This window comes from Doryrhamphus excisus, linkage group LG21 (genome assembly GCF_037039965.1).
Source record: "Doryrhamphus excisus strain RoL-2023G ecotype Guam linkage group LG21, RoL_Dexc_Guam_v1.1, whole genome shotgun sequence".
In the NCBI taxonomy this organism is placed as follows: Eukaryota; Metazoa; Chordata; class Actinopteri; order Syngnathiformes; family Syngnathidae; genus Doryrhamphus; species Doryrhamphus excisus.
This window is the reverse complement of record NC_136377.1, coordinates 12,878,588-12,902,827: the sequence shown is the minus strand read 5'-3', so window position 1 is coordinate 12,902,827 and position 24,240 is coordinate 12,878,588. Positions and strand designations below refer to the sequence as shown.

At 41.7% G+C, this 24,240-nt stretch overlaps 1 protein-coding gene across 6 annotated transcripts in view; it reads right to left on the bottom strand.

The window, feature by feature from the left end:
- mink1 (misshapen-like kinase 1) overlaps positions 1-22,273 on the bottom strand; it is a 31,100-nt gene extending 8,827 nt beyond the window's left edge. The window contains exons 1-23 of one of the 6 annotated variants that reach the window (XM_058086083.2): positions 22,134-22,273; positions 15,461-15,526; positions 15,154-15,336; positions 14,974-15,084; positions 13,649-13,739; positions 13,438-13,568; positions 13,301-13,355; positions 11,162-11,240; positions 9,380-9,555; positions 9,223-9,292; positions 7,847-8,057; positions 7,020-7,127; positions 6,388-6,474; positions 4,137-4,313; positions 3,869-4,039; positions 3,433-3,699; positions 3,212-3,291; positions 2,937-3,040; positions 2,760-2,851; positions 1,950-1,973; positions 1,481-1,632; positions 1,293-1,410; positions 236-352 (exon numbers count right to left, since the gene is read on the bottom strand). In XM_058086083.2, coding sequence (XP_057942066.1) covers positions 236-352; positions 1,293-1,410; positions 1,481-1,632; positions 1,950-1,973; positions 2,760-2,851; positions 2,937-3,040; positions 3,212-3,291; positions 3,433-3,699; positions 3,869-4,039; positions 4,137-4,313; positions 6,388-6,474; positions 7,020-7,127; positions 7,847-8,057; positions 9,223-9,292; positions 9,380-9,555; positions 11,162-11,240; positions 13,301-13,355; positions 13,438-13,568; positions 13,649-13,739; positions 14,974-15,084; positions 15,154-15,336; positions 15,461-15,526; positions 22,134-22,190 — 2,727 coding nt within the window. In that variant the 5' untranslated portion in view covers positions 22,191-22,273. The remainder of the gene's footprint in view (positions 1-235; positions 353-1,292; positions 1,411-1,480; positions 1,633-1,949; positions 1,974-2,759; positions 2,852-2,936; positions 3,041-3,211; positions 3,292-3,432; positions 3,700-3,868; positions 4,040-4,136; positions 4,314-6,387; positions 6,475-7,019; positions 7,128-7,846; positions 8,058-9,222; positions 9,293-9,379; positions 9,556-11,161; positions 11,241-13,300; positions 13,356-13,437; positions 13,569-13,648; positions 13,740-14,973; positions 15,085-15,153; positions 15,337-15,460; positions 15,527-22,133) is intronic. The other 5 variants (XM_058086086.2, XM_058086088.2, XM_058086084.2 and 2 more) reach the window with 5 other exon arrangements.
- Positions 22,274-24,240: the final 1,967 nt, after the last annotated feature.

Here is a 24,240-nt window from a genome sequence, read left to right as displayed (position 1 = left end):
AGTGAAATGAAACCAATGCACAGAATTTTAAAAAGTGAAATACATTTTAAAAAGGCGGTGTATTGTGCTTCAAGATGCAAGAGTGCCATGTACGTTTGCCAAACCCGGAATAACTTGGCTGTCATGAAATTCCACTTCCTATGTGATGCTCCATGGTGGGATGGCATGCGGTATATATGGAGCGCATGAAAACAAACCAAGTATTTAGGGCAGATATACTTAGCATCACTCTTACATCATACACAGAGTCCTTCCCAGGGGAAGAGTGTGTGGTGGAATCAGTGGGGGAGTGAGAGGGCTGCACCACATCTGGCAAGTTAGTGTATCCATTGTGGCTCCGCTTCTCTGGGGTCTATCAGGTATAAGAAAAAAAAAAAAAAAAAACAACAACAACATACATTCCAGTGTTTCAAGCACACAATTTAAGGGCATTGTCTCCGACATTGTCTCAGACAGGTCAGCATGGTTAGTGTGTTGGCATTAGGCTCGGGATATTGAGAGTTCAAGTCTCTGTTTGGAGAATGTGTGTTCTCTCCGTGCCTGCATGGGTTTTCTCTGGTTATTCCGGCTACCTCCCACATCCCAAAAACATGCATGTTAGGTGCATCGGAAACTCTAAATTAACCATAGATGTGAGTGTGAATGGTTGTTTGTCTATTTGTGCTAGGTATTTAACCTTTATTTAGGCATAGGTGCACCTTGATTTCTGCATAGGAACTAATCCTAATCCAAGAAGAGACTTCAACATCACCCAATGTGTATACTTCAGGAGCCCCAAGCCAACTCACCTCTGACCCTAATGAGAACAAGTCGTATAGACAGGTTTATGGTGTTGGAGGAATTCCATTTGGAAAAAAAAAATCTTTGGGCATGATATGAAAACAAATTTGGCATGAACATTTAGTCTTAAAGCAAAGACACATTAAAAAGCATTTGAGTGAAAGTGATGCATTCGACACATCATGAGCCACCTGCAAGATCCAGCTGGCCTGTAGTCTTTATCTCTACCACAAGATGGATTTACAGTTTATTCTTGGCATATATTATTATTTTTGATTACCCGATGTAAATAAGTGGCATTCTTAGCTTTAAAGTAGCTTGAATGATTATTGGTTATGTGTAAGATATTTTATTTCTGTGATTTAAATGTGTGGAATGTGACCCCAAACATGCTTCTGTGACTTCTCTCTCTCACATCGTTGAGTAGTATTTGGTTATTATTGTGTATTTTGTAAGAGTGTTTGATGTGCATTCCCACAGTGCATTTTGCGCTTCATTACACATACACTCACCCTCTGCACCAACATTGTCTGATCTCCATATCCTCCGGCCTGCTCTCCTTCTCCCTCCTCGCCCTCATCTTCATGAACCACCATAGTATTGACAGAATCAGTGTCTGCATCCCTGTGACTGAAGCACAAAGGAGGCGATCACATAGCAATTGTTTTTTTTTTTTAATTTCCCAGGATGATAATATTACCGATCGGTGGGGCTCTCCTCCTCCTCCACTCCCTCCCCACTTTCGCTCTCCTCACTACTCTCGCTGCTCTCCGAGGAGGAGGAGTAGTCATTTGCCTTGACTGGGGGCCTCGGCTGCTCCTCAGCACGCTCTTTGGCAAAGAGCCCATGGTCCTGCAATTGTGCACCATCATTAATCTACTGAAGTGTGCTGATATAGTTCCAACAAATCTCCATAAAAAAATAAGCAGACAACTTCAAATGAGCACAGACACAAAGGAGAAAAGGTTGCCGGAGAAATAGTAACAAAAAAATAAAAAAACGTAATCACCTGATGAAGTCCCTATTTTTACACGTCCACACAATAACAAACTACCTTTATGAAAGACATTACACTGTAACGCATGCGACTCCATCTCTGTTTCCTACAAGTGAATGCAAATGCAAAAGTCAAGCATAAACACTGAACATCCATACACTGCAGTACTGACCTCTCCTATTGCTCTCTTGTAACTCTACAATAGAGGAAATGTCAGTACAGATTTAGGAAGGGGAGAAGCATGAGGGGAAACAACAGTTTCAAAGTTAGGAGAGAATACCTCGGTAGCGTACTGTATGTTCATATGCCAAAAACTGAAAACATGCATGTTAGTCTATTGTAAGTTTATTGAGAAATCAACAAAGACGGGATTGCTGAGTAGCACGTGACATAACATCAGGTTGCAATGGCTCAACCACTTGGGGGTCAAACAAGCATATTCATAGCAACACATCAAGTGAAAATGACGCATACATACTATGACGTTCTCACATGTGGAAATCGGGCACAAATGGGCACTTCGGAAAATGTTATTAATAAGAAAGTCCATCATAAAGGTGGAAAAGTTCTATAAAAACGTTGAGAAGGGTAGCTGCTGAACGTGTCCCTCTCTCAGAGTAATTAGAGAATGATAATAAGCAATATTTATACTACAACCATAGTTAAAATAGTGTTGGAACATAACACTTTATCCAAATGCTCCAATAATGTTTCATTAAAAACCATAAACATGTTAGAAGAAGCGTTCTGTTCTGTTTGATCGCCTTGTTTTCTACTTGGGTATTTCATGTCTTCATGCAACACACCATGTACATTAATCGAGCAAGTATTGTACCAAGTGTACGTGGCCATCTTGAATGTTTGCCTCCCCCATTCGAACACCGGAAGTGACACTAGGTGACTATGTGACATGGTTGCAAACCCAGCAATTGTGTGGTATGAGAACTTGTTTTATAAATAGTAAATAAGGTCAGTGACTTACAGCTGGACGGCCCGGGCGAGATGAGGTGCGAGACTCCCCTGGCTTATGACGACTATCATTGGAGAGAATGGGAGAATCCATTTTGGAGGAACCTGAAAATAATTATAGTTTTGGTGTAATTATGTGCAATGTTTTTTTTTTTTTTGGAGAAGTAGCGTTCCTGGTGATAGGACTCACTAAGGATACGATGCCTCTCTAAGGAGCCCGTCTGTGGAAGATTAGATATGATGGCCATACTGTCTCCTCTCTCCCAGCGATCATTTCGGCTGAGATCTGGATTGCTGTCATTGTTGAGAACACAAATGGTCTCGCATCACGATTGAACTCAAACTAGAAAACCCCCACTATATATTAAACTGAAAAGAATGTACCATGTTTTTCCCGCAGAATAATACTTGTGTGAATGGTTGACTGAGTATTTAGAAAATGACCACAAAGGATCATTTGGGTACCTGGCTCTCACTGGATGGCGAATGCCAGAGGTCAGGTTGGTGTTGAGAGCGGTGGCAATTGACGCTGTCCTCTGGGGAATCTGTGGATTATGCAAAGCATCTTTAAAATGAGAACATAGATTTTGAATTTTAGGAACATTTAAGACCCCTCACAAGAGGGCTCAACTCTTTAACAAACGTAGTCCACATGGACTTGGTACACATGAATCCTTCTAGCTCACCTTGGGTGGGAGTTCCACATCTGGTAAGCGGATCCAGGGCCCACGCTCCTCCCTGATTTGGTGTACCTGTGGTGCGGGGGTCTCAGATGTGGGATCTGAGTTCTGACGCACTAGCTCTCTGGAGTGGATGGATCGCGGTGTGGGGGTGAGGGAGGGGTCCTGGGTGGGGAATGCGGACATGGTCTTAGTGGGCTGGTCACAGAGAGACTGGGAGCGTGGAACAGGAGCAGCATAAGGTTTTAGTGGAACCAAATGAGCCATCTGGAACTGAAGGGGAGCAGCAGGAGCCCAAAAGGATGGAGCAGGCCCAGAAAGGAGTTCAATCCCAGAAAGAGCCCAAAATAGAAAAAAAATAGTAGTAGAAAGAGGTAGCCAAAGGTTAAGAATTTCAAGGTCAAGTGGTTCCAGAAGGCGGCTTGCAGTTGCCATCACCCACCTTGCCCTGCCCCCCTTGTGGTTCAACAGGTCTCTGCATTGGAGGGGTCTGAGCAGACTGGGCCACTCCAGACTGGCTGATTGAGTCCGAGCGTGACTGAATGGCCGTATCAGACACAGTAGTACAGATTTTGGGAGAGCCTTGTCTGTTGAGCTTACTTCGCTCCTCCACCTGGATTACAAACGACAATAAATGGATTCAGAAGGGTAACAACGTATTCCAGTTTGACTGTGTGTGTGTGCATTACAAGCAATTCACACAGTTCTACCTCCCGGGCCCATGTGGGTTTGTTGTTGGGCTCCAAGTTCTTGTTATAGTGGTAGAGCTGTGGCTTCTTTTCCTGCTGCTGTTGCTGCAGAGACACTAGGTAAGCATGCTCCTGTTGTAACTGCCTCTGCAGCCGCTCGGACTGACGCTGTTCCTCCAGCTGTTTACGCTTATACTCCTGAGCAAAGCAACACACTGTAGTCATGATGCTGCTCAACACATCAGAGAAGACATGCACCTCATCAAAGAAACAATAACTTATCTTCCACATACTAATGTATCACAGTTTTAGCCCACAGACCACACCGATTTTATCATCACATCTGAATGTTGCTATAATAAATACTGCATGAGAGCCAATTACCAGCCCACAATGAAAAAAATATTGATTTGTTTCTGCGGCTTCACATTCCATGTGGTGTAATAAAAGTGTAACTGAGGCAGTCAACTTATTGGTTTTCAAATCCGAGTTATGATTTCTACATGGCACAAGAACAACGATAATGAAAATAAATGTAACCAACAAGCACCTCCTAAGCACTGACTTGTATTCATATCATATCAGCAATGAACGTCTATGTCCACGACTGGTGGATTTCATAAGGCCCAGAAGATCTACATGTGGAAAAAGCAAAAGCATCTGTAATTCTGGAGCCACACTTTTTTGGTGCATTTTTAAGTACTACAACTTTAGAGCGTGTATGTCAATCTCATGATCTCAAACCTCAAGTGGTGAGAAAGAGGATGAGTTAGTAGTAGCCAGTAGTGATGGGCGATACCAGACTTTTTTGGGCATATTTGAAAACACCTCAATTATACACAAGTAATACTGGCCATTTAACAAGTTTGTTTTTCCCCAACACATTAGTTGTCACACGTGATCATTTAACCATCATACTTATACTACTATTTTTACACAATGAACCTATATGGCAGGGGTCGGGAACCTTTTTGGCTAAGAGAGCCATGAAGGCCAAATGTGTATCTGTGAGAGCCATATACATTTTTTTTAAACATTGAATGCAATAAAATGTGTGCATTTTTATGTAAGACCAACAGTTTTAGATATAATGGGCTCTAATTACGTAGACCAGGCACACTACCCCACGCCAATGGGGTGTGGCCAGCACACTTTCGTGAGCAGCGCAGTGTCTAATAATAAATCAAATACTTGTTGCCATTAATACAACTTCTGCTGCTGCATAGTTTTGCACCGTACTCCGTAGACGTATTTCATTCTTTGGGCCATCTTCGTCAGAAGGCTTGGTTCTGCAGCTTTAGCTATTTGACTAAAGGAGGAAAGTTTACATTTACATGTTTTTTTTACATCTCAATGACCGAGGTAGACTACAGCATTACCCAGTAATAATCAAGTTTTGGTGTTTGACCTGGAAAATATCATCAGGAAAGATAGATATGGTTGGCCGTATTGCAGCAGAATATAGATGGACGTCATTTCTGTGATGGTTTACTTTAAAATGTTAGCAAAAATAAATTTTTATTTTTGAGAAATGCTTGAGAGCCAGATACAGTCATCAAAAGAGCCCTACCTGGCTCCCGAGCCATAGGTTCCCTACCCCTGCTATATCATTGTTACTATTGCTGGAATACAACCACGTGACCTAGAGACAGCTGTGTCACTTACATACTGAACATGGCAACATAGAAATTTGATATCTTTGTACAATGTTACAAACAGATTCATGTGAAAACACTTCAATCATTTGCTCCTATTGTGTGAGGGTGCATAGTTAAAAACGAGGCAAACTGGTGCAGATGGAAACGTTTCTGACATGGGTTCTCACACCAAGTCAAGTCAGAGTGTAGCATACAACATTCATTTGTTAACTTTGCAATTGCAACCCTGTTGAGTTGCTTCCCAGTGGCCTGAAGTTGGCATGGGTGGTCCATATTTTGTATGCCACAAGTATAATCTAGATATATTTGTTATAAACTGGTGGCGATGTGTGTTCTCGCAGTGGCGTGTGAATGATGAGAGCATTGCGGGTGTAATTTTATTATTTTGCTCCTCGGCTGGTGCCGGTGCTAATCGATCGAAGCTTGAGTTGCAGCACCAATGCCTACATGTAGTAAATGACATGTAAGAAATATGGAAGTGACATATGCTCTTGTTTGATTTATAAATTACTCTTGATACGTCTGAGAATCATCAATACTCATCTGATACCACGGAATCGATACGCCCATCACTAGTAGCCAGACATGATGAGCCAACAGTGAGGACGAGTTACCATAAGCAGTGCCTGCTCCTGAAGCAGCTGCTGCTGAAGGATTTCTAGCTGGCGCTGTTCTTCTTCTAACTTATGCCTGATAAACTCCTGAGGAGAGGTGAGGAGGCAGGGAGGATAGTAATAAAGGTGTTAAAGGAGGAATCAAATATATGAGAGGAGGGGGAGAGAATGGAGTCAGAGAACAGTTATGCAACATCACTCCAGTAAACAGCAGCAAACCACTTGAACACTGGAGGAAGTCCATTTTTTTTTTTTTTTTAGACAAAACATGCTCAATCGTTGATTGTTTGGGAATTCAATCAAGAAGTATCAAAGTCAGCATTCGATATCTGATCGGCATTCAAAGGATGTGATGGAGGAAAAGTCTGATCATTAGAATATGAATGTAGCGCTAATAAGTGATTGTAACATTACACCAGGCGGTTTCAGAGGGGAGACGGGAAATGGAGCAAGAGAGATGCAGAGAGCTCACCCACAGAAAACTCATCTCTGAATAAATACACTAATTTAGACCCTTGCTGCTATGGCAACCTACTCGTGGAATTTCACCACTTGCACAACACCGCTCTTCGACACACCCACACTTCACCCCAATTGGCTGATTGGAGCCACTCGCCCCTGTGGTTGGTTACCTGCTCTCTTTCAGCCAACCTTCTATCTTCCTCCCGTCTCATATCGTCAAGTCTCCGATGGGGACCTTTTTCTTGCTGCCTCACCATCTCTCGCTCCTTTCTCTGTTGCTGGGAGAGAAGAGGGTGACAAAAAAAAGGGAAATGAGCACAGGGGCAACATTTGCAGAGGGGAATTTATTATATTATGAGTAGAACCTCCATTTTTGTGAGGAGTTGAGGAGCTATACACAGTTGGTGTGCACGCACTGACACACACACTGCATTCATTCATTCATTTTCTACCGCTTATCCTGATGAGGGTCACGGTGGGTGCTGGAGCCTATCCCAGCTGTCTTCGGGCAAGAGGCGGGGTACACCCTGGACTGGTCGCCAGCCAATCGCAGGGCACATATACACAAACAACCATTCACACTCACATTCATACCTATGGACAATTTGTCGCCAATTAACCTAGCATGTTTTTGGAATGTGGGAGGAAACCGGAGTACCCGGAGAAAATCCACGCATGCACGGGGGAGAACATGCAAACTCCACACAGAGATGGCCGAGGGTGGAATTTAACTCGGGTCTCCTCGCTGTGAGGCCTGTGCGCTAACCACTTGATCTTTGAAATTCAGACAGTTATGACAGACAACAAGAAGTACGCTTTGAGGGGAAATGAGATGTTCCCAACTACAGGCCGTTAAGTATTAAACATTAGGAATGCAATCAAACTGTCCTGAACGGCACTGCGTTTGAATTCAGTAATGGAATGTAATAACCCAAGTGATGTATCCCTCCGATAGCAAATGTATCCTTCAGAAAGGTCCAATGTCTATCGATGCTACCTCTTCCAGGCGCCGACGCTGCTCTTTTTGCTCTTCGATGCGTTTCTGCCTGTCATGCAGAAGTTGCCTCTTGTGTTCCTCAGGGTCCCTGCGTTGAGCGGCCAATTGTGCCTGTTGCCTCTTGTGGGCCTCCGAGCGCTCCTTGTTCTCCTGCTGGAGACGTTGGAAGTCACGGCGCAAGGTGGACTCCCCAGGCACATTGAGGATTGAGCTGGTGATTGGATAGGAAGAAAATATATAAAACAGTCAGACATGATTGCTCAGGATATGACAAAAATAACTTTTCATAGTGGTTTGTAAAATTTGTAAAAATGTTTCTATTTGCACTTGAAAGATCTAAAAACAGCTAAAAAAAAAAAAAAAAAAAGGGGGGCAGGTAATTAATGCAAGTAATGGCACTCACCTATTCCCATAGGCCTATAAAGCCTTCTGGAAAAAAACCTCCAAAAACAGAAACCACGCTCCATTTACACTTGACCTGCATATTAACCAAGCTACAGCGACATTGTTATTATTGTTTTTAACATTGTTACGGCAAAGTACTACATTAGTACCTCAGTGATAGCTCACCACACCAGCAGCATGTGGCGCTCACAATGCCGCAGGCCACTACTGAATGGTAACGCTAGGTGTAGCGTTCATTTCTATGTTGCTAGGTGACAACAATGCAGTCAGGAAGGAAGTTCCATTAATGCTTAAAATGACCCAAACGCGGCAAAATATTGTAAGTATTACATGTTATCATGTATGTGCCTCCAACTATATGGTCAGAGCATATATATATAAAATGCTACATTATAAGAGGTTTTGGGGGGTGCTTTAATTCTTTGGAGGCAGAATAGGTGTGTCCCATTACATGCATTATTTATTGTGGATGATGGGCAAAGTTCAGGGCAGTTTTCCTTTCATTGCGATCCAAATCCAAATCAAATCAGGGACCTATTTTCCACCATGCTTGCTGCTGAATCTATCTTTGCATTTGATACCTCTGAGGTTGGTTGTTTTGATAGACAGACTGTTTGGTCTCTCCCTTAAGCATTTTTCCATGCTCATATTTCTCAACAAAGCATCAGTAGGACGGTGATACTATATTGTTAGATGGCTTTTGCATTTGAATATGAAAAGATTTAGTTCAATGCCTCAGGCTCCTCTCCCTTTATGAGACACTTTTTGTGTCTAACGAAGGCAGTGCCAGACTATAATAATACATGTCTGGATTTTTGGGGGTCTTGATTTGCAAATTTTGTTGTTGTTGACATAACTACAAAAGTGCCATTTCTGAAATAAACTTGGGCGGCTTCACTTTCTCAGACTTCCTTGTGCTCTTAAAACCATTATCACACTTCATAAAAGAAACAAAAATGCTACAAAATTACCTTGACTCTCTGTCATCGCTACGATTTTCATCCTCTTCATCGCTACCACTGTACTCATACTCTGTCTCTTCTGTGATTAAAATTACAAAATTACAATACAGGTCAGCCACAGTGTTATGATATAACATGGTCAACTCAATCAATCACATTTACTCACCCTTCTCCCCCCTTTTTTTGCGCGTCCGGTCAATATGGTCTTTGAGCTGAATCCTGACCTGCCGCTCGGTAGGCTGGTCCCTGATGAAGGAGTGCTTGAGCAGCTGCTCTGTGGATGGTCGACTGGGGTATGTCTTCACAAGACAGGCCTCAATAAAATCAATAAATTTCTTCGACCTGGGGACGAAGGGGGACGCTTGAGAATGAGAATGTCAGGTGGACTTTTTATGTCTTGTACTTGTTCTCAATGTTCTCAAGAGGCACTTGAAATTAGACACAAAAAAATGTGCTTAACAATTATCCATTTAGACCACAAAATAACAGTAGTAAGAAATAATTGGCAATGGTTTAACTTATTTTGAACATGCATACAAGTTACATTGGAATATATCACAAAAAGGTATTGAGGTATTTCTTGCCACTTGGTGTTGTATATTTGTAATGCAAGATTTCCAGCTCATATTATCATCTATTATGACCCATAGAAATCTATTTTCGTTCACTCTGTCAGTTTGTATTTGCACATAAGTATTCTTTTGGATATTACCAAATACAGTAAAGTCTCCTTATATCGATATTCTCGGGAGTCGGAAAAAATACCGATATAACCGGACTATCCATATATCCGTATCCATATATTTAAGATGCTTTTGTATCGATATAAGCAGACCAAATTGGCTGGCGGGAGATGAAAAGGCCATCGTAGTAACCGGATTATCATAATAACCGGGTATCGTACTAACGGAGCTAATTATATCATAAAAGACTAGAAATTTGCCGGGAAATGAAAATAGTATCGTAATAAGTAGTAATTCGTTTTAACCGATATCGATATAACGAGACTTTACTGTATCATTATTTCAGTTTCACTTTGGTTTTTATCAAAACATCTTTTTAATGTACTCAATTCATCTTCATTTTTTAAATTAGCACTTGAAAGTATTTCATAACTATATAACTAGATATAGCTTGAACAGTTTTGGTCTTAGTTTTGACCCCTGGGGTACGCCACAAGACCTATTGAAGCTCCCAGATGTGTATTCTCATAGCATTCATAGCGCTTCATCCAAGTTGAAAACTAACCCTCTGATTCCATAACTTTCTAGTTCCTAAATTAAAATATTACAATTAAATTGATAAATACTGTAAGAGAGCTCTTTCTGCAGTCTTCAGCTCTGGTAATTTCCTTGGTTGTTTCAATTAGTGCCTTGGAGGTTGAAATGTTAGCTCTGTATCCATATAAACTGTGAGCAACCATGAGCAATTCATTTTTATTTATAAATGTGTCCAACAATAACCACTTATATTATAATTGATTATAATTGAGCTTGCCTGATGTAATGAGCTCTAATCAAGCATCCATTCATTTTCTATACCACTTATCCTCACTTGGGTTGCGGGGGTATGCTGAAGGCTATCCCAGCTAACTGTAGGCAAGAGACGGGATACTTCCTGTACTGGCCACCAACCAATCACAGGCCAGAAATATAGACAAATAACCCGTCGTCCTATTACTTAACCAGCATATTTTTGGAATGTGAGAGGAAGCCGAAGTACCTGCATGGGGAGAACATGCAAACTCCATACGGAGATGCTGTACTACTGTATTTTTGTATTACACCTGTTTTGCTTGAACAACAACTTCTTTCATTTGCCCTGGCCTCTGGAATGAGGCTAAAACTGTCTAAGCTTGGGGGGGGGGGGGGGGGGGGTTTACACAAGATGCCTATTAAAACTGCAAGCAGATTTTGATTAGAGAATTTGAGCATGTTCGTCAACTCACCACTTTTTAGATTTGAGTTTAGGAGGGGGATTCCTGGGAATAAGGAAGAGGGCTCTCATTGGATGCATGTCACACAGTGCTAAAGGGAAAAAAAAAAAAAGAGACATTTTTGTTTAGGAATTATTAGATTAGCTGCAACATATTATCAGCACTGGAAAGTGAAGACTAGGTCAATGTGTTTCAATGTATTAGACATAATAACATATATTCCTCCACACAGTGGCTTGAAAATTATACTGGTAATCAATGCAAAACTCTTTGTATCCTCAAACACGGCTACAGCTGCTGTTATCCAATCTTTTCCAGTGCCTCAGGCTTATTGTTACACTGAATGTAAGAGCAAGGACTGTGAGTCATGTTCTCAGCGTAGGTAGGTTGCTAAACCTGACTGGTTAGCTTTCGAGTTTCACAGTAAATAGGCTTTTGTAAGGCAGCCTTTTTGGACATATGCAGTGTGGTGGAGAAAGCCAAAGACAAATAGGACATATAGGACCATTATATAAATGGTTGAATGTTCATGAGCTCTATTACTTGATGGTTTACACATTACCAAACCCCCAAAAACATATATGTAGATCATTATTGAAAAGAGAAACCCTCCATTCATTTTCTATGCCGCTTATCCTCATTAGGGTCGCGGGTATGCTGGAGCCTATCCCAGCTGACTGCGGACGTCAGGCGGGTTACACTCTGGACTGGTCGCCAGCCAATCACAGGGCACATATAGACAAACAACCATTCGCACTCACATTCATACCTATGGACAATTTGGAGTCGCCGATTAACCTGGCATGTTTTTGGAATGTGGGAGGAAACCGGAGAAACCCAGGAAAAAAATCCATGCACGGGGAGACCATTCAAACTCCACACAGAGATGCCCGAGCAGAGATTGGAATGCAGGTCTTCCCGAGCTCCAGACTGTGTAGCTCAGGGGTGGGCAAACTACAGCCCGGGGGCCACATCCGGCCCGCCAAGTGTTTGAATACGGCCCGCCCAATCTTTCCAAAGTATTTAATTTAAACTCAACATACAACCTGGCATCACGGCCTGAGCCAACCTTTTGATGGTTTTATCAATTTCGTTTTTTGACATGGTCTGTTGTTTACAAAGTGCTCCTCAAAAAAGGGACACAAGCACATAATAATAATAATTATTATTATTATTATTATTAGATTAGATTATAATTACTATTAGAACTATTATGATTATTATAATTATTATATTAATGCTAATTATTATATTAATTATATATAGTATTATTGTTATATTTGCATATTTTACATAATAATAATATAATTATTATTATTTTAATTTTATTGTAATTATTATATTTTATTATTTTTAAAATATTTAAATATAAATATAAAATAATAAATAATAGCAGATTACAGGACAATTTTACAGATACAATAATACCAGGTGGACTGTTACGTGTAAAATATATAGTCTGCCCCCCCCCCCCCCCCCCGTAAATTTTGTCATATCAATGCGGCCCGCGAGTCAAAAAGTTTTCCCACCCCTGGTGTAGTTGATATGCTAACCACTCGTCCACCATATGGCTGTAAGGGAAGTGAAATCAACAAATACTGCATCACTGCTCAAATATGCCTTACAAGAAAGTGCCAGTCTGATTAAATACCAACTTCTGATCACAAGTTTCTTCATGCTTATCTGCAGTTTCCGCATAAGGATTGGAGGAGTTGCAAGTTAAAACAAGAGCGCCTTGATATTTTCAGACACAGCTGCTAAAATGGCACTCATAGTGTAAAAAGCTAAAAATGCTAATGCTAAGTGTCCAACGACAGTCTTGTCGTTTGACACCGTTGTACATGAAATTTCAGATCTGTAATTTATTCTCCAAACAACATTTCCTAGCTTAGTGAGGATTGTCAGACAGCTCCCCCGCTGCAAAGCAGACCAGAGAGGTTCATGCAATCAGTCTCCACAGGCGGCTTGCCAGCTCACGACTATACTCGCTTGATTACAATGAGTCAGCTGTCCATCTGAAGACAACAAAGCTGCAAGACGGACTCATTCATAGAGCGCTTCGAGACTGAGGTGAAAGAGATCGACATGACTCAACTACAGACAGGTGAAAGTGTCTAGCAAAAGTTGCCAACCCAATAATGAATGACTTACGAGGTGCTCCTTCGGCCATTTCGATGGCAGTGATTCCCAAGGACCAAATATCACTCTGGAAAATAAAACAGGACAGCGCATCAGCATCAGCCGTTGGCTTTCCGATGCTCGCAGATGAACACCAGAGCTGCGTTTACCCTGTAGTCGTAGGTAGAGTCTGGGTTTTCATCGCAGGCAATGACTTCTGGTGCCATCCAGTAAGGTGTGCCGATGAAAGTATTTCTACGTCCCACGGTCCTGTCAAGCTGAGCGCTGACTCCAAAATCAACTGCATAGAGAGAATACTGAATGTTTAGGCCGTACACCTGCTTAATAAACAAACTAACCATATTCAAACACTCAGCATACCAAGTTTGACCTCGGCATTCTCTGTGAGCAGTACATTCTGGCCCTTGATGTCTCTGTGGATGACTTTATGGGTGTGAAGATGGGAAAGGCCCTGGACACAAAGAAATGTGGTTACTACAATATCCAACAAAAGCGAGTATACGCCACACATTCTGGCAAATATTTGTTTCTATCTTTTCATGAGACAACATGAAGATGTTCTAAGTCAGCATGGGCCGCGTACCGATTTGAAGGTGTACCACATTATGAAAAAGTCATGGTTTCAAAACCACTAAATTGGTTAGCATTGACCGGCGCCGGTACGGCCAGGCTGTTGTCGGTGAACTTATTACAAAATGTGGAGAGATTCAGATCAAGACAAGAGGTATAAAAGTGTTTACTCTCCACTGAACAACACCCACTTAACGTCTCAGTTGCTAACAATCACATGACCCGGAAACACAAGTTTGTGGAAAAGTGTGACCGGACACTTTTTTTTTTTTTTTTTATATTAATGTTGTGACCTTCTTGAGTCACTTGAATGCATTTATTTTTGTAGCAGCAAAATCTACCCATTTGAAGGCTTTTCCAACTTGTGATGGTGTGTAAACAAGGTCAGCCATGGATGTGAGGTTTAAGACTAACATTAATTGCAAATATATTAAAAAAAAAAAAAAAAAGGCCAGGTTCCGAATTACTTAAAACAAAGTCATTTACAAAAAATACTTTAAACCCCAGTCACATACACCCAAGTACAGTTAAAAAACAGTGTGGCTTCTCTGGCTCTAATGCCTGTCACTGATCAGCTGCATCCCCCAATCCGCCCTCTGTCTGGCTGATTGCTACCAATGCCCACAGGTGTGCAGGTAACCTTGACAACCAAGTGCCTCACTAAGGACGCACACACACACACGAAGCATAAATCTAAAAAAATGGCAACAACAATTAGCATTTTGCTTTGTTTATTGTGTTGTGACTTGAGTTGGAATACATGTTCCACTTTCATCCATTCATGGTTTAACCATGTAAAGGCGGGGTACACCCTGGACAGGTTGCCAGCCAATCACAGGGCACATATAGACAAACAACCATTCACACTCACATTCATACCTATGGACAATTTGGAGTCGCCAATTAACCTTACTGTCAAATTGTGAGACTTATTTTTGCCGAAGGTTACTGTCAGAATGGCATACCGGCCCATGCCTAGTTTTCGGCAAGAAGCTTGCCAACAAACTGAGCTACACCAGTGTGGCCAAGACCATAAAAGGAGTCAGTCCATGTTTGCCACTCTCGCACGCGAGTATGTTGCGAGCCACGTCTGTTTTGGATGCTTTATTTCTCACCCTTAGAATCTCTCTGCAGATGTACGCAATCCAGTCCTCCTTCAGTGAGCTGCCCTTTGTGTTTTTCACCAAGTCAGTCACTGAGCCCGCCCCGCAGAACTCCATCACCAACTGAAAAGAAACACAAACCTTAGCGAGTGCCTTTGTTGGGATGTACAAATAATCAACAAGTAGACAGACCCAAAGCTGGTCATCGTGTCCTGGTGGGCTCTTCTTGACGAAGGCACCATAATACGTGGCTATGTTGCGGTGGTGGCTGTATTTTTTCAGCATGTTGATTTCGGCTTTGATCTCCTCCTCTTCTTCCTCTGTAACATCCATCACCTTGATGGCCGCCAGCTGGCCCGTTTTCACATGGCGGCCCTAATTTAAATGACACAGTGGAAGGTGAACGGCGAAATTTAGCCTTTGCATTTGTTTCCGACACTGCTCATATTCTGCTAAATGAATGTATACAAAATGTCAATTTCACTTGATCACAGCTCACCTTGTACACCTGACCATATGTCCCATTGCCAACAACCTCAACCAGCTCGAAGATTCCTGCTGGATCCTGTGGAATACACACACACAGACATTTGCAGGTCAGACAATATTCAGAAAGTCTATACTCATACATACTCAGGTTCTGTGCCTTGCTGTGCACACATCAGTGTAACTTTCTTTGCATACAAAGCACACAATGACGACCTACTGCCAATCATTGGAAGCCTTTTTAATAATCAGAATGGCATCATTACATTATTAGAAACATTACCAGCTTTCTTTTCACTGATTGGATTGAGAGAACTCGTGCAGCGCATCTGCCTCATAGTGAGAGGCATGTGAGGGTGAGGTCAATTTTGAATACCCCCAAGTCTGGCTAAGTGGATGATAGCTGCTTTGCACATCTTTGAGTCTTCCGCAGACACTTGCACGATGACACTCAGAAGAGATTATATTCCATGTAGCCGAGATAAAAAGCAGAAATGCTATTCAACTCCACCCGCTCAGCTACTTGCTGCAATGTAGCCTCACTTCACGGGTAACGCTTGCAAAGTAAGTAAAATATGTCAAGGTTTATTGGGCCAGCTGTGTTATACTCAATCTGCTAATTGTCAAACATGAAAATATACACTGAAAGATTACTTATTCTTTTAAATACGCTACCGCATCTTTAATTTAACAAGCTGCAGTTCAGTTGTTGTGCAATGTGGGCAACAAAGAAAAAAAAGGGAACTGAAAAACCTGTATCAGCAACCAGCCAAATTATTATTTTTAACACCCTTCTAGGCCTCCGTCTCAAATCTGATATTGGCACGCCAATACAAGCAGCCTGCAGTCAAACCTCATGCCTAGCTGTCACTAAGCTGTGGATAACTACTGTATATCCCACATGCATATGAAAAAAATGATTGCCCCATGAAGTGTAGTTGACCACGCCTGAGTTCAAGTGGAATAGGTTATAAAGGTTATTTGTAAAGGGCTTAGGATTTGAACTTGTGTCATTTTTGGAGTATAAGACAAGAAAATACTGGTAGAAATAGATATTATGTTGGCTTGTCATCAAAGCTCACTTCTGGTCACATGACAGCAAAGGGGCGGTAGCCGTAGCAGATTTGCTAGTCCATACAGACACGGCGAGCTGTTGTTTTCAGATTTGCCCACTCTGGAAGTCATTAAAAAAAAAAAAAATACAGTTCAGGTCAACCGGAACACCATTCATGTGGATGAGAGGCTGAAATAATAAAATACTTTGCTGTGTTGACCTGAAAACATTTCAGTGTGGATAGCCCCTAAAGCTTTAGGACTCCAGCAAACCACAGTGAGAGCCAAGATTCACAATTGACAAAAGCTTTGGGACTCCAGCAAACCACAGTGAGAGAGCTGGGATCCCCGAATGACAAAAGTTTTGGGACTCCAGCAAACCACAGTGAGAGCCGTGAGCCCCAAATGACAAAAGCTTGGGGACTCCAGCAAACCACAGTGAGAGCCAAGATTCACAATTGACAAAAGCTTTGGGACTCCAGCAAACCACAGTGAGAGAGCTGTGATCCCCAAATGACAAAAGCTTTGGGACTCCAGCAAACCACAGTGAGAGAGCTGTGATCCCCAAATGACAAAAGCTTTGGGACTCCAGCAAACCACAGTGAGAGCCGAGAGCCCCAAATGACAAAAGCTTGGGGACTCCGGCAAACCACAGTGAGAGCCAAGATTCACAATTGACAAAAGCTTTGGGACTCCAGCAAACCACAGTGAGAGAGCTGTGATCCCCAAATGACAAAAGCTTTGGGACTCCAGCAAACCACAGTGAGAGCCGTGATCCCCAAATGACAAATGCTTTGGGACTCCAGCAAGCCACAGTGAGAGCCAAGATCCACAATTGACAAAAACTTTGGGACTCCAGCAAACCACAGTGAGCGCCGTGATCCCCAAAAGACAAAAGCTTTGGGACTCCAGCAAACCACAGTGAGAGCCATGATCCCCAAATGACAAAAACATGCAACAGTGGTGAACCTTTCCCAGGGTTGGCCAGCCAACCAAAATTACCCAAAGAGGGCAGCGACGACTCATCCAAGAGGTCACAAAAGACCCTGAAGGAGAACGTCCGGCCATCTGTTCTTGACCTCAAGCTGAAACCAACTTGGGTACTGCAGCAGGATAATGATCCAAAACACACCCGGTTGAAGAAAACCAAAATGAAGACTTTGGAGTGGCCTAGTCAAAGTCCTGGCCTGAATCCTATTGGGATGCTGTGGTATGACATTGACAATGCGTTTCAGGATTCTATATACTATACATCGATAGATATGAACGACATAGGAAAGTCAACATGAACACAGTGTCTGACCTTATTTCCCAATTTGTACATTTGACGTTTCGCTGACCACACATAAGCAGCACTAATGAGTGGGTTGCTGTGAATTAATTACACACCTCCATCCCGGGAGTGACAGAGGAAAATGACAAGCACTTCCACTTTCATGCAATTTCAATATGGCGCTAAGAAGATGCGTGGGTGGTGAGACTGCTGCTTTGGGTTTAGAATGTAAAGCATGACCCATCCTGCTTTTTATCTCTTTCCACTGACGGGGTTTCTGCCTCTGACGACGCGGGGAGAAATTCCTGTGAACATTTATGGGGAACATAGTACACATACTTTGATAGATGGCAGGATAGAACTCAAACAAACATTCCAGATGGATGAAAGTATGGTAGGTACAATGCTAAAGAAGGGGAACCTTGTAGGAAGTGGAGAGACAGTATAGAGAGAAGAATGTAATGATAGAGTGGGTGGCGAGGCAGAGGCGGCAGAGTCACCCACGAGAGTACGATGAGAGGAATGGAGTGATAGAAGAGGAAGGGTACAGTTCTGCTCAAGGAGGAGCGCCGCCAGCAGATATACTGCCAAACAAACTGTGGACAATGACTGCATAAATACAAAATGCAAAATGGCGTTAAATCTAATGGCTACCTGGAGCAGAGAGATACAAGTTAGCTAAATCTGCATCACTCGTGTCGCTTTGTTAACATGTTAACATTTCAACAAGAGTTAACAAGAGGCACAATGCTTATGTGAAGTTTGGTCATCCATAATGTTCTCAAAGTAACACTTTACAGCTAGGTCTGTCACAATAATGCATTTTGCTGGATGATAACTGTCCTATGCAAATTACCTATAAAAAACATTAACATTTTTTTAATGGAATGATAATATACATATGTAATATTGTCAACATAATTTGAGACTTTTTTTCCCATTGCTGTAATTAATATATATTTAACATTTAAATCGGAATGTCAAAGGCTTTAAGTTAAACAAACATACAGTAAAGTCTCGTTATATCGATATTCTCGGGAGTCGGAAAAAATACTGATATAACCGGACTATCCATATATCCGATCCTGCGCCGAACTGCATTAAAAGTGGGCGGATCTTTGATATGGCATGTAATTTTCTCCTTGAGTTCATGGATTGCGTATCTAGCATGCTTTTGTACTACAATAAATTTTGTACTACAGTAAATAAAAATAAACTTACGCTGTAGTGATTACCGGTTACCGAGACATAATTCACCCCGGAACTATCGATAGGGAAGGTGTTGCCACCCGGAGGGGTAGGCGCGAGGGACGGGTGTTTTCCGCTGTGTGTGCTGCACTCTGGTGGTGGAAGTGTGAAAAATAAAGTTGACTGGAAGCAGCCGTTCGCCGTGTTCTTTTTTGGTATTGAAATCCTTAAGCAAAGATTGATTTAAGCTGCTTTTGTATCGATATAAGCAGACCAAATTGGCTGGCGGGAGATGAAAAGGGCATCGTAGTAACCGGATTATCATAATAACCGTGTATCGTACTAACAGAGCTAATTATATCATAAAAGACTAGAAATTTGCCGGGAAATGAAAATAGTATCGTAATAAGTAGTAATTCGTTTTAACCGATATCGATATAACAAGACTTTACTGTAGTACCTTAAACAAACAAAAACAAATAAATTGGACTGTCCCTCCGAGCAAGAATTGGACTTAAATGAAAATCACAAAATTTCTATTTTGAGTCAGTGAGAAATAAGCCATAAATAAAGTTCACATTGTACGTCAATGCAAATGTTGCTTCGGTTTTCACACATACATTCTACAGAGCTACAACCGAGGTGGTCCTGTTCCTAGTATCAGTATAAATGGAAATATGCAGCAAAAGTAGGATCACTCAATAAGCCAGTAAGTAAGTGCATATATTACAAACAGAGGAAGCAAGATGTAAACACAAGGTCCCACTTGTGTTGTAATAGTAACCCGAGTTGGTGTATTACAAATGGAAAACATATGCACACGCCGGGTCGCTGTGGATATCATGACTTGATGCTTCAAATCATTTGTCTGGATTTCACTGCTGCTAGTTATTGTTTTGTCTAGGAGGCAAAGCTATCTTTTTTGTATGTCAAACTTTAAAAACTTGTGCGGTAAAGAGCGAAAAAACAAAAACAAAACAAGCTTTCAGATATTCTCCTGAGTGACCCGCCATACCTTGCATCATTACACCTCCCCCTGACATTCAAATGTGCCGTGAGTCACATCACACATCAAAAACAAAGTGCATTTTCATTGTCGCACTTATTATACGGTCAGAAATGCACAAAAAAGTGCGAGACGTACATTTGTTATGCAACACTGGAGACACGCTGTACTCCATCTGTAATGTGTTTCATAAAAAAAAAAAAAAAAAAAATGCTGTAACTGACCCAAATCACAAAACTGCAGTTTCACACTGAACAGTTAGAACTACAGCACTTGCTTTGAGACATCTAACAGCAAGTAGTACAGACGAGAAGAAAATGGATTTAAATGACCACAAGCTTGCCATGCGTATGCCAACCTTTATCAAATGGAAAATCAAATCAGAACTCACTCAGGATGCATTCATGGTCTCAGACAAAGTTGGATTTTTTAAAACTCATTACAAAAGACGTGCATTTTCCCCACTCGGGTGTTAAAAATATTCAAGCATCGCAAAGGGAGCCACAATAAAGAGGCTGAAGAGCCACATGCGGCTCTGGAGCCGCAGGTTGCTGACCCCTGACTTAGACCATGTCATAAGAATTGTTGCTTGTCATAAGCAACAACCCCCCTTCAAAGTCTGATGCAGAAATACAACAGAACCTTGTTTAGTGTTTTTACCTCAGTTTGCGTATATTTTTTTGGTTAGCATACAATCTGGTGTGCGTCCTGTCATCCATTCATCCATTTTCTATACATTCTATATTCTTATTCTCACGAGGGGCGTAGGCATACCGGAGCCTATCCCAGCTGCCTTTGGGCGAGAGGCGGGGTACACCCCTGGACTGGTCGCCAGCCAATCACAGGGCACATATCGACAAATAACCATTCACACTATGGACAATTTGCAGTCACAAATTAACCGAGCATGCATGTTTTTTTTTTGGGAATGTGGGAGCATCCGGAAAACTGTGACTGTTCCCAAAGATATGATGCGACATCGACATCAACACGGGCACCACCTTCATGTTGTTTCTTGAATTCAATACCGTTTCTCATGTTCTTTATCAAACTGTTGGTACTTGTCACTTTCTTTGTTTCCATTTTGGGTTATTGAGGTGAGAAACACGATTGAATTCAAGAAATAACTGCCACATGGGGTCTTTGGGAACAGTCACGTCAAAAAAACATGTCTTCAATGAAGATAAAAGTAACCTTAAATGTCTATTTGTCCCTTTCATTCATCATTTATATGCATTTTTACTGCGTCTGAAACTATAATTTCTATAGTTATACTATAAAAAAAGACTGTCTGGATGCATAATTAATGAATTAACAACGCTAATGAGGGTCCACTGTACCATAAACAGAGATGCGTTTTGCATACATCAAAGTCAACCACAATAAAGTAAGATTTAAATATAAACCCGAGTATAGGTGGGAAATATAGTCGCCCAATCAGATCAGAATTAATCTGTTTTCTTCTGTTTTATTGTTGATGTTCTTTTGCTCATATTGTTACATTGTTGATATTGTAATATTTATGTTAAATTGTTTACAAACTGGGCGGCACGGCGGTCGAGTGGTTAGCGCGCAGACCTCACAGCTAGGAGACCCGAGTTCAAATTCCACCCTCAGTTTGCATGTTCTCCCCGTGCATGCGTGGGTTTTCTCCGGGTACTCCGGTTTCCTCCCACATTCCAAAAAACATGCTAGGTTAATTGGCGACACCAAATTGTCCATAGGTATGAATGTGAGTGTGAATGGTTGTTTGTCTATATGTGCCCTGTGATTGGCTGGCAACCAGTCCAGGGTGTACCCCGCCTTACGCCCGAAGACAGCTGGGATAGGCTCCAGCACCCCCCGCGACCCTCGTGAGGAAAAGCGGTAGAAAATGAATGAATGTTTACAAACTCAAGGAATAGGTAATTGAAGTCAATGTTAAGTTGTTCATATATACATTTGTCACATTTTAATGTTATGTATTAATTTTTCAGAAAATATTACTCCTGTTTAATATTCTGTTAATAATCAACATATCAAAGGTGAAAACACAAAATAATTTCACAATCTTGAAAAAAATGTCCAAGTAAAAAAGCACGTGTGTATTTGCAATAGTGATGTATTTACTTTGTATCTTATCGATACCAAAATCTTCAGTATCAGCCAAGTGCTAACAGTACTCACCCTCAGAGCCGCCAGGTCGATGTCATCCAGGCTTCGCGTGGGGGCGTTTTCAGACATGGCTGGCCAAAACTTGGAGTGTTAGCTTAACAAGTTAGCCAGTTTTTTTTTTTCTTCTCAACAAGGACTTCGGGGGGGGGGGGGGGGGGGGTGTATAGATGGCACCTTTGGTGAGCTCAAATGGGCTTATGTAGCATGAATAGGCTATAAATAGGCAGTCCACTTTGCTGAAATTGTTAGGGAAAAGACGGTATCACTTCGATAAGCATCGCAGTGTTACAAGCTCCCAGCTGGCTAGCTCGCCTCAACTGTAGTCTAGAAAAAAAAAACACATTAAAAATAAAAAAACATTCAGCTTCAAAGAGATTTCAACAAACTTTTACTGTTGATCGGTCGACGAGCGGTTAGCTTTCAAAGCGGTTCACATCCACCGTTCAACACCTTGCTGCCTTCATTTTGGCAAGACGCAGCGTCTTTGATGGCGAATAACATTCCAATTGACGTTATCAAGGAAAATGCTGCATTCGGTAGAGCAAATAAAACTAAATAGAACCAGTTCCACTGGTTGATGGCGGTATAAGAAAAAAAAAAACATTCAGCCAAGAAACGCAGTGTTTTTTTTTTGGGAGCACGTAATGTCTGATGTGATGGCGTCTGGGTCCGTCCGCACCGCAACAGAACCGCCTATCAAACTGACACCATTATGTTCAAGTAAATATCAACCGATTGTATTGTTACTTGAGCTTTTCTACAATGCGGCAGTTGTCAAACTTGTTAAATAATCACAAATTTACAACATGGCAGTCCGCGGAGAGGCAGGTGCGCGCAATCAAATCAGCTCTGACTGGTTAGCTATGGCGGCTAAAGCAGCAGCTAATTAGTCTCTCGAATCAACTTTCCTTCTTCTTCCATGTTCTGTGTTGACAGTCGCGCCCAGCGGTGCCAGCCTTCCAGGGAAAAACACAAGCAGACAGGCGGGTGGTGTGTTCTGGACCAGCCCCCGTTAATCTAAACTGGGCCTCGACTCTTTAAAGTTACGCGTATCGTTGTCCTGGTATCATCCAGATTCGAGCACTTGGAGGTGTAATTCCAACACTGCGGTATATAATGACAGCTTCAAACTGCGTCTAACAGCCAAAGTTGTTATTTCGCCATGTTTTGCTTCCAAGTCCTCCCTCCCACTCCCAGCCTCGCTCCACATTCAGTCTTTGCAGGGTTGCGTCGAAGATTGGTTGCGCAGAGAACTCCTCAAGTGTTTCCACAGGAGAGGTGAACGACTCGTTCAAAACTCACGAGTTTTTTTTACTCTATCGGAACTCACGGGTACTGGTCTCCTTTAACTCCTTCACTTACTTATCCCTTCTACCGTTAGCTTAATTTAAAAAGCAAAGCAGGTAACATGTCAGGACGTGATTATATATGGGACAAGTCGGGGAGGCGGTGGAACTTGTTGCGTATGTGCGAGTTTAAGACTCGCGTGATCAAAGTATCCGAGTCTTACATACTTGAATCAGTTGAAGAATCGCATTACACACCACTATTGCACATCTCCTGAGGTTACGGCATGCCATCAGGGACAATTTAGCGCAATAAGCACGCTGCCACTTGGGCATATGATGTCATCACGCATGCTCTACGGAGCACAACTTTTAAATGCAAGCACGCAGACATTCTTTTTAGACATTCTTTAATTTACATATTATTTTGCTTTTGTTAGTTTTGGCTTGCATCCATATCAGACTTCCGGTTTCTGCAAACCCACCTTATCTCCCACAGATCGTGAATAATGCATGACTCACTTCCACAGCTGTTCAGCAAGGGTTCAAGAGAACAATAAGTCTGTTCATAAAATTGATGCCATAACATGGCAGTCGGCTGTTTTGGTACTTTATTACAACAAGTTATTTTCCCACAAACAAAAAGTGAGCGATGATTACAGTACAGATTTATTAAGTATTAAGTAACAGCAATATAGTATTTGAATGTGATTAATACAGTAATTGTTTTGTATCTCAACCCCTGAGCATTAATTGCACAATTAATTGTGAAGTAATGACCTCAACCAGCTGAGTGACATACAGTACATAAAGGTAAAATTAATTTATGAAAA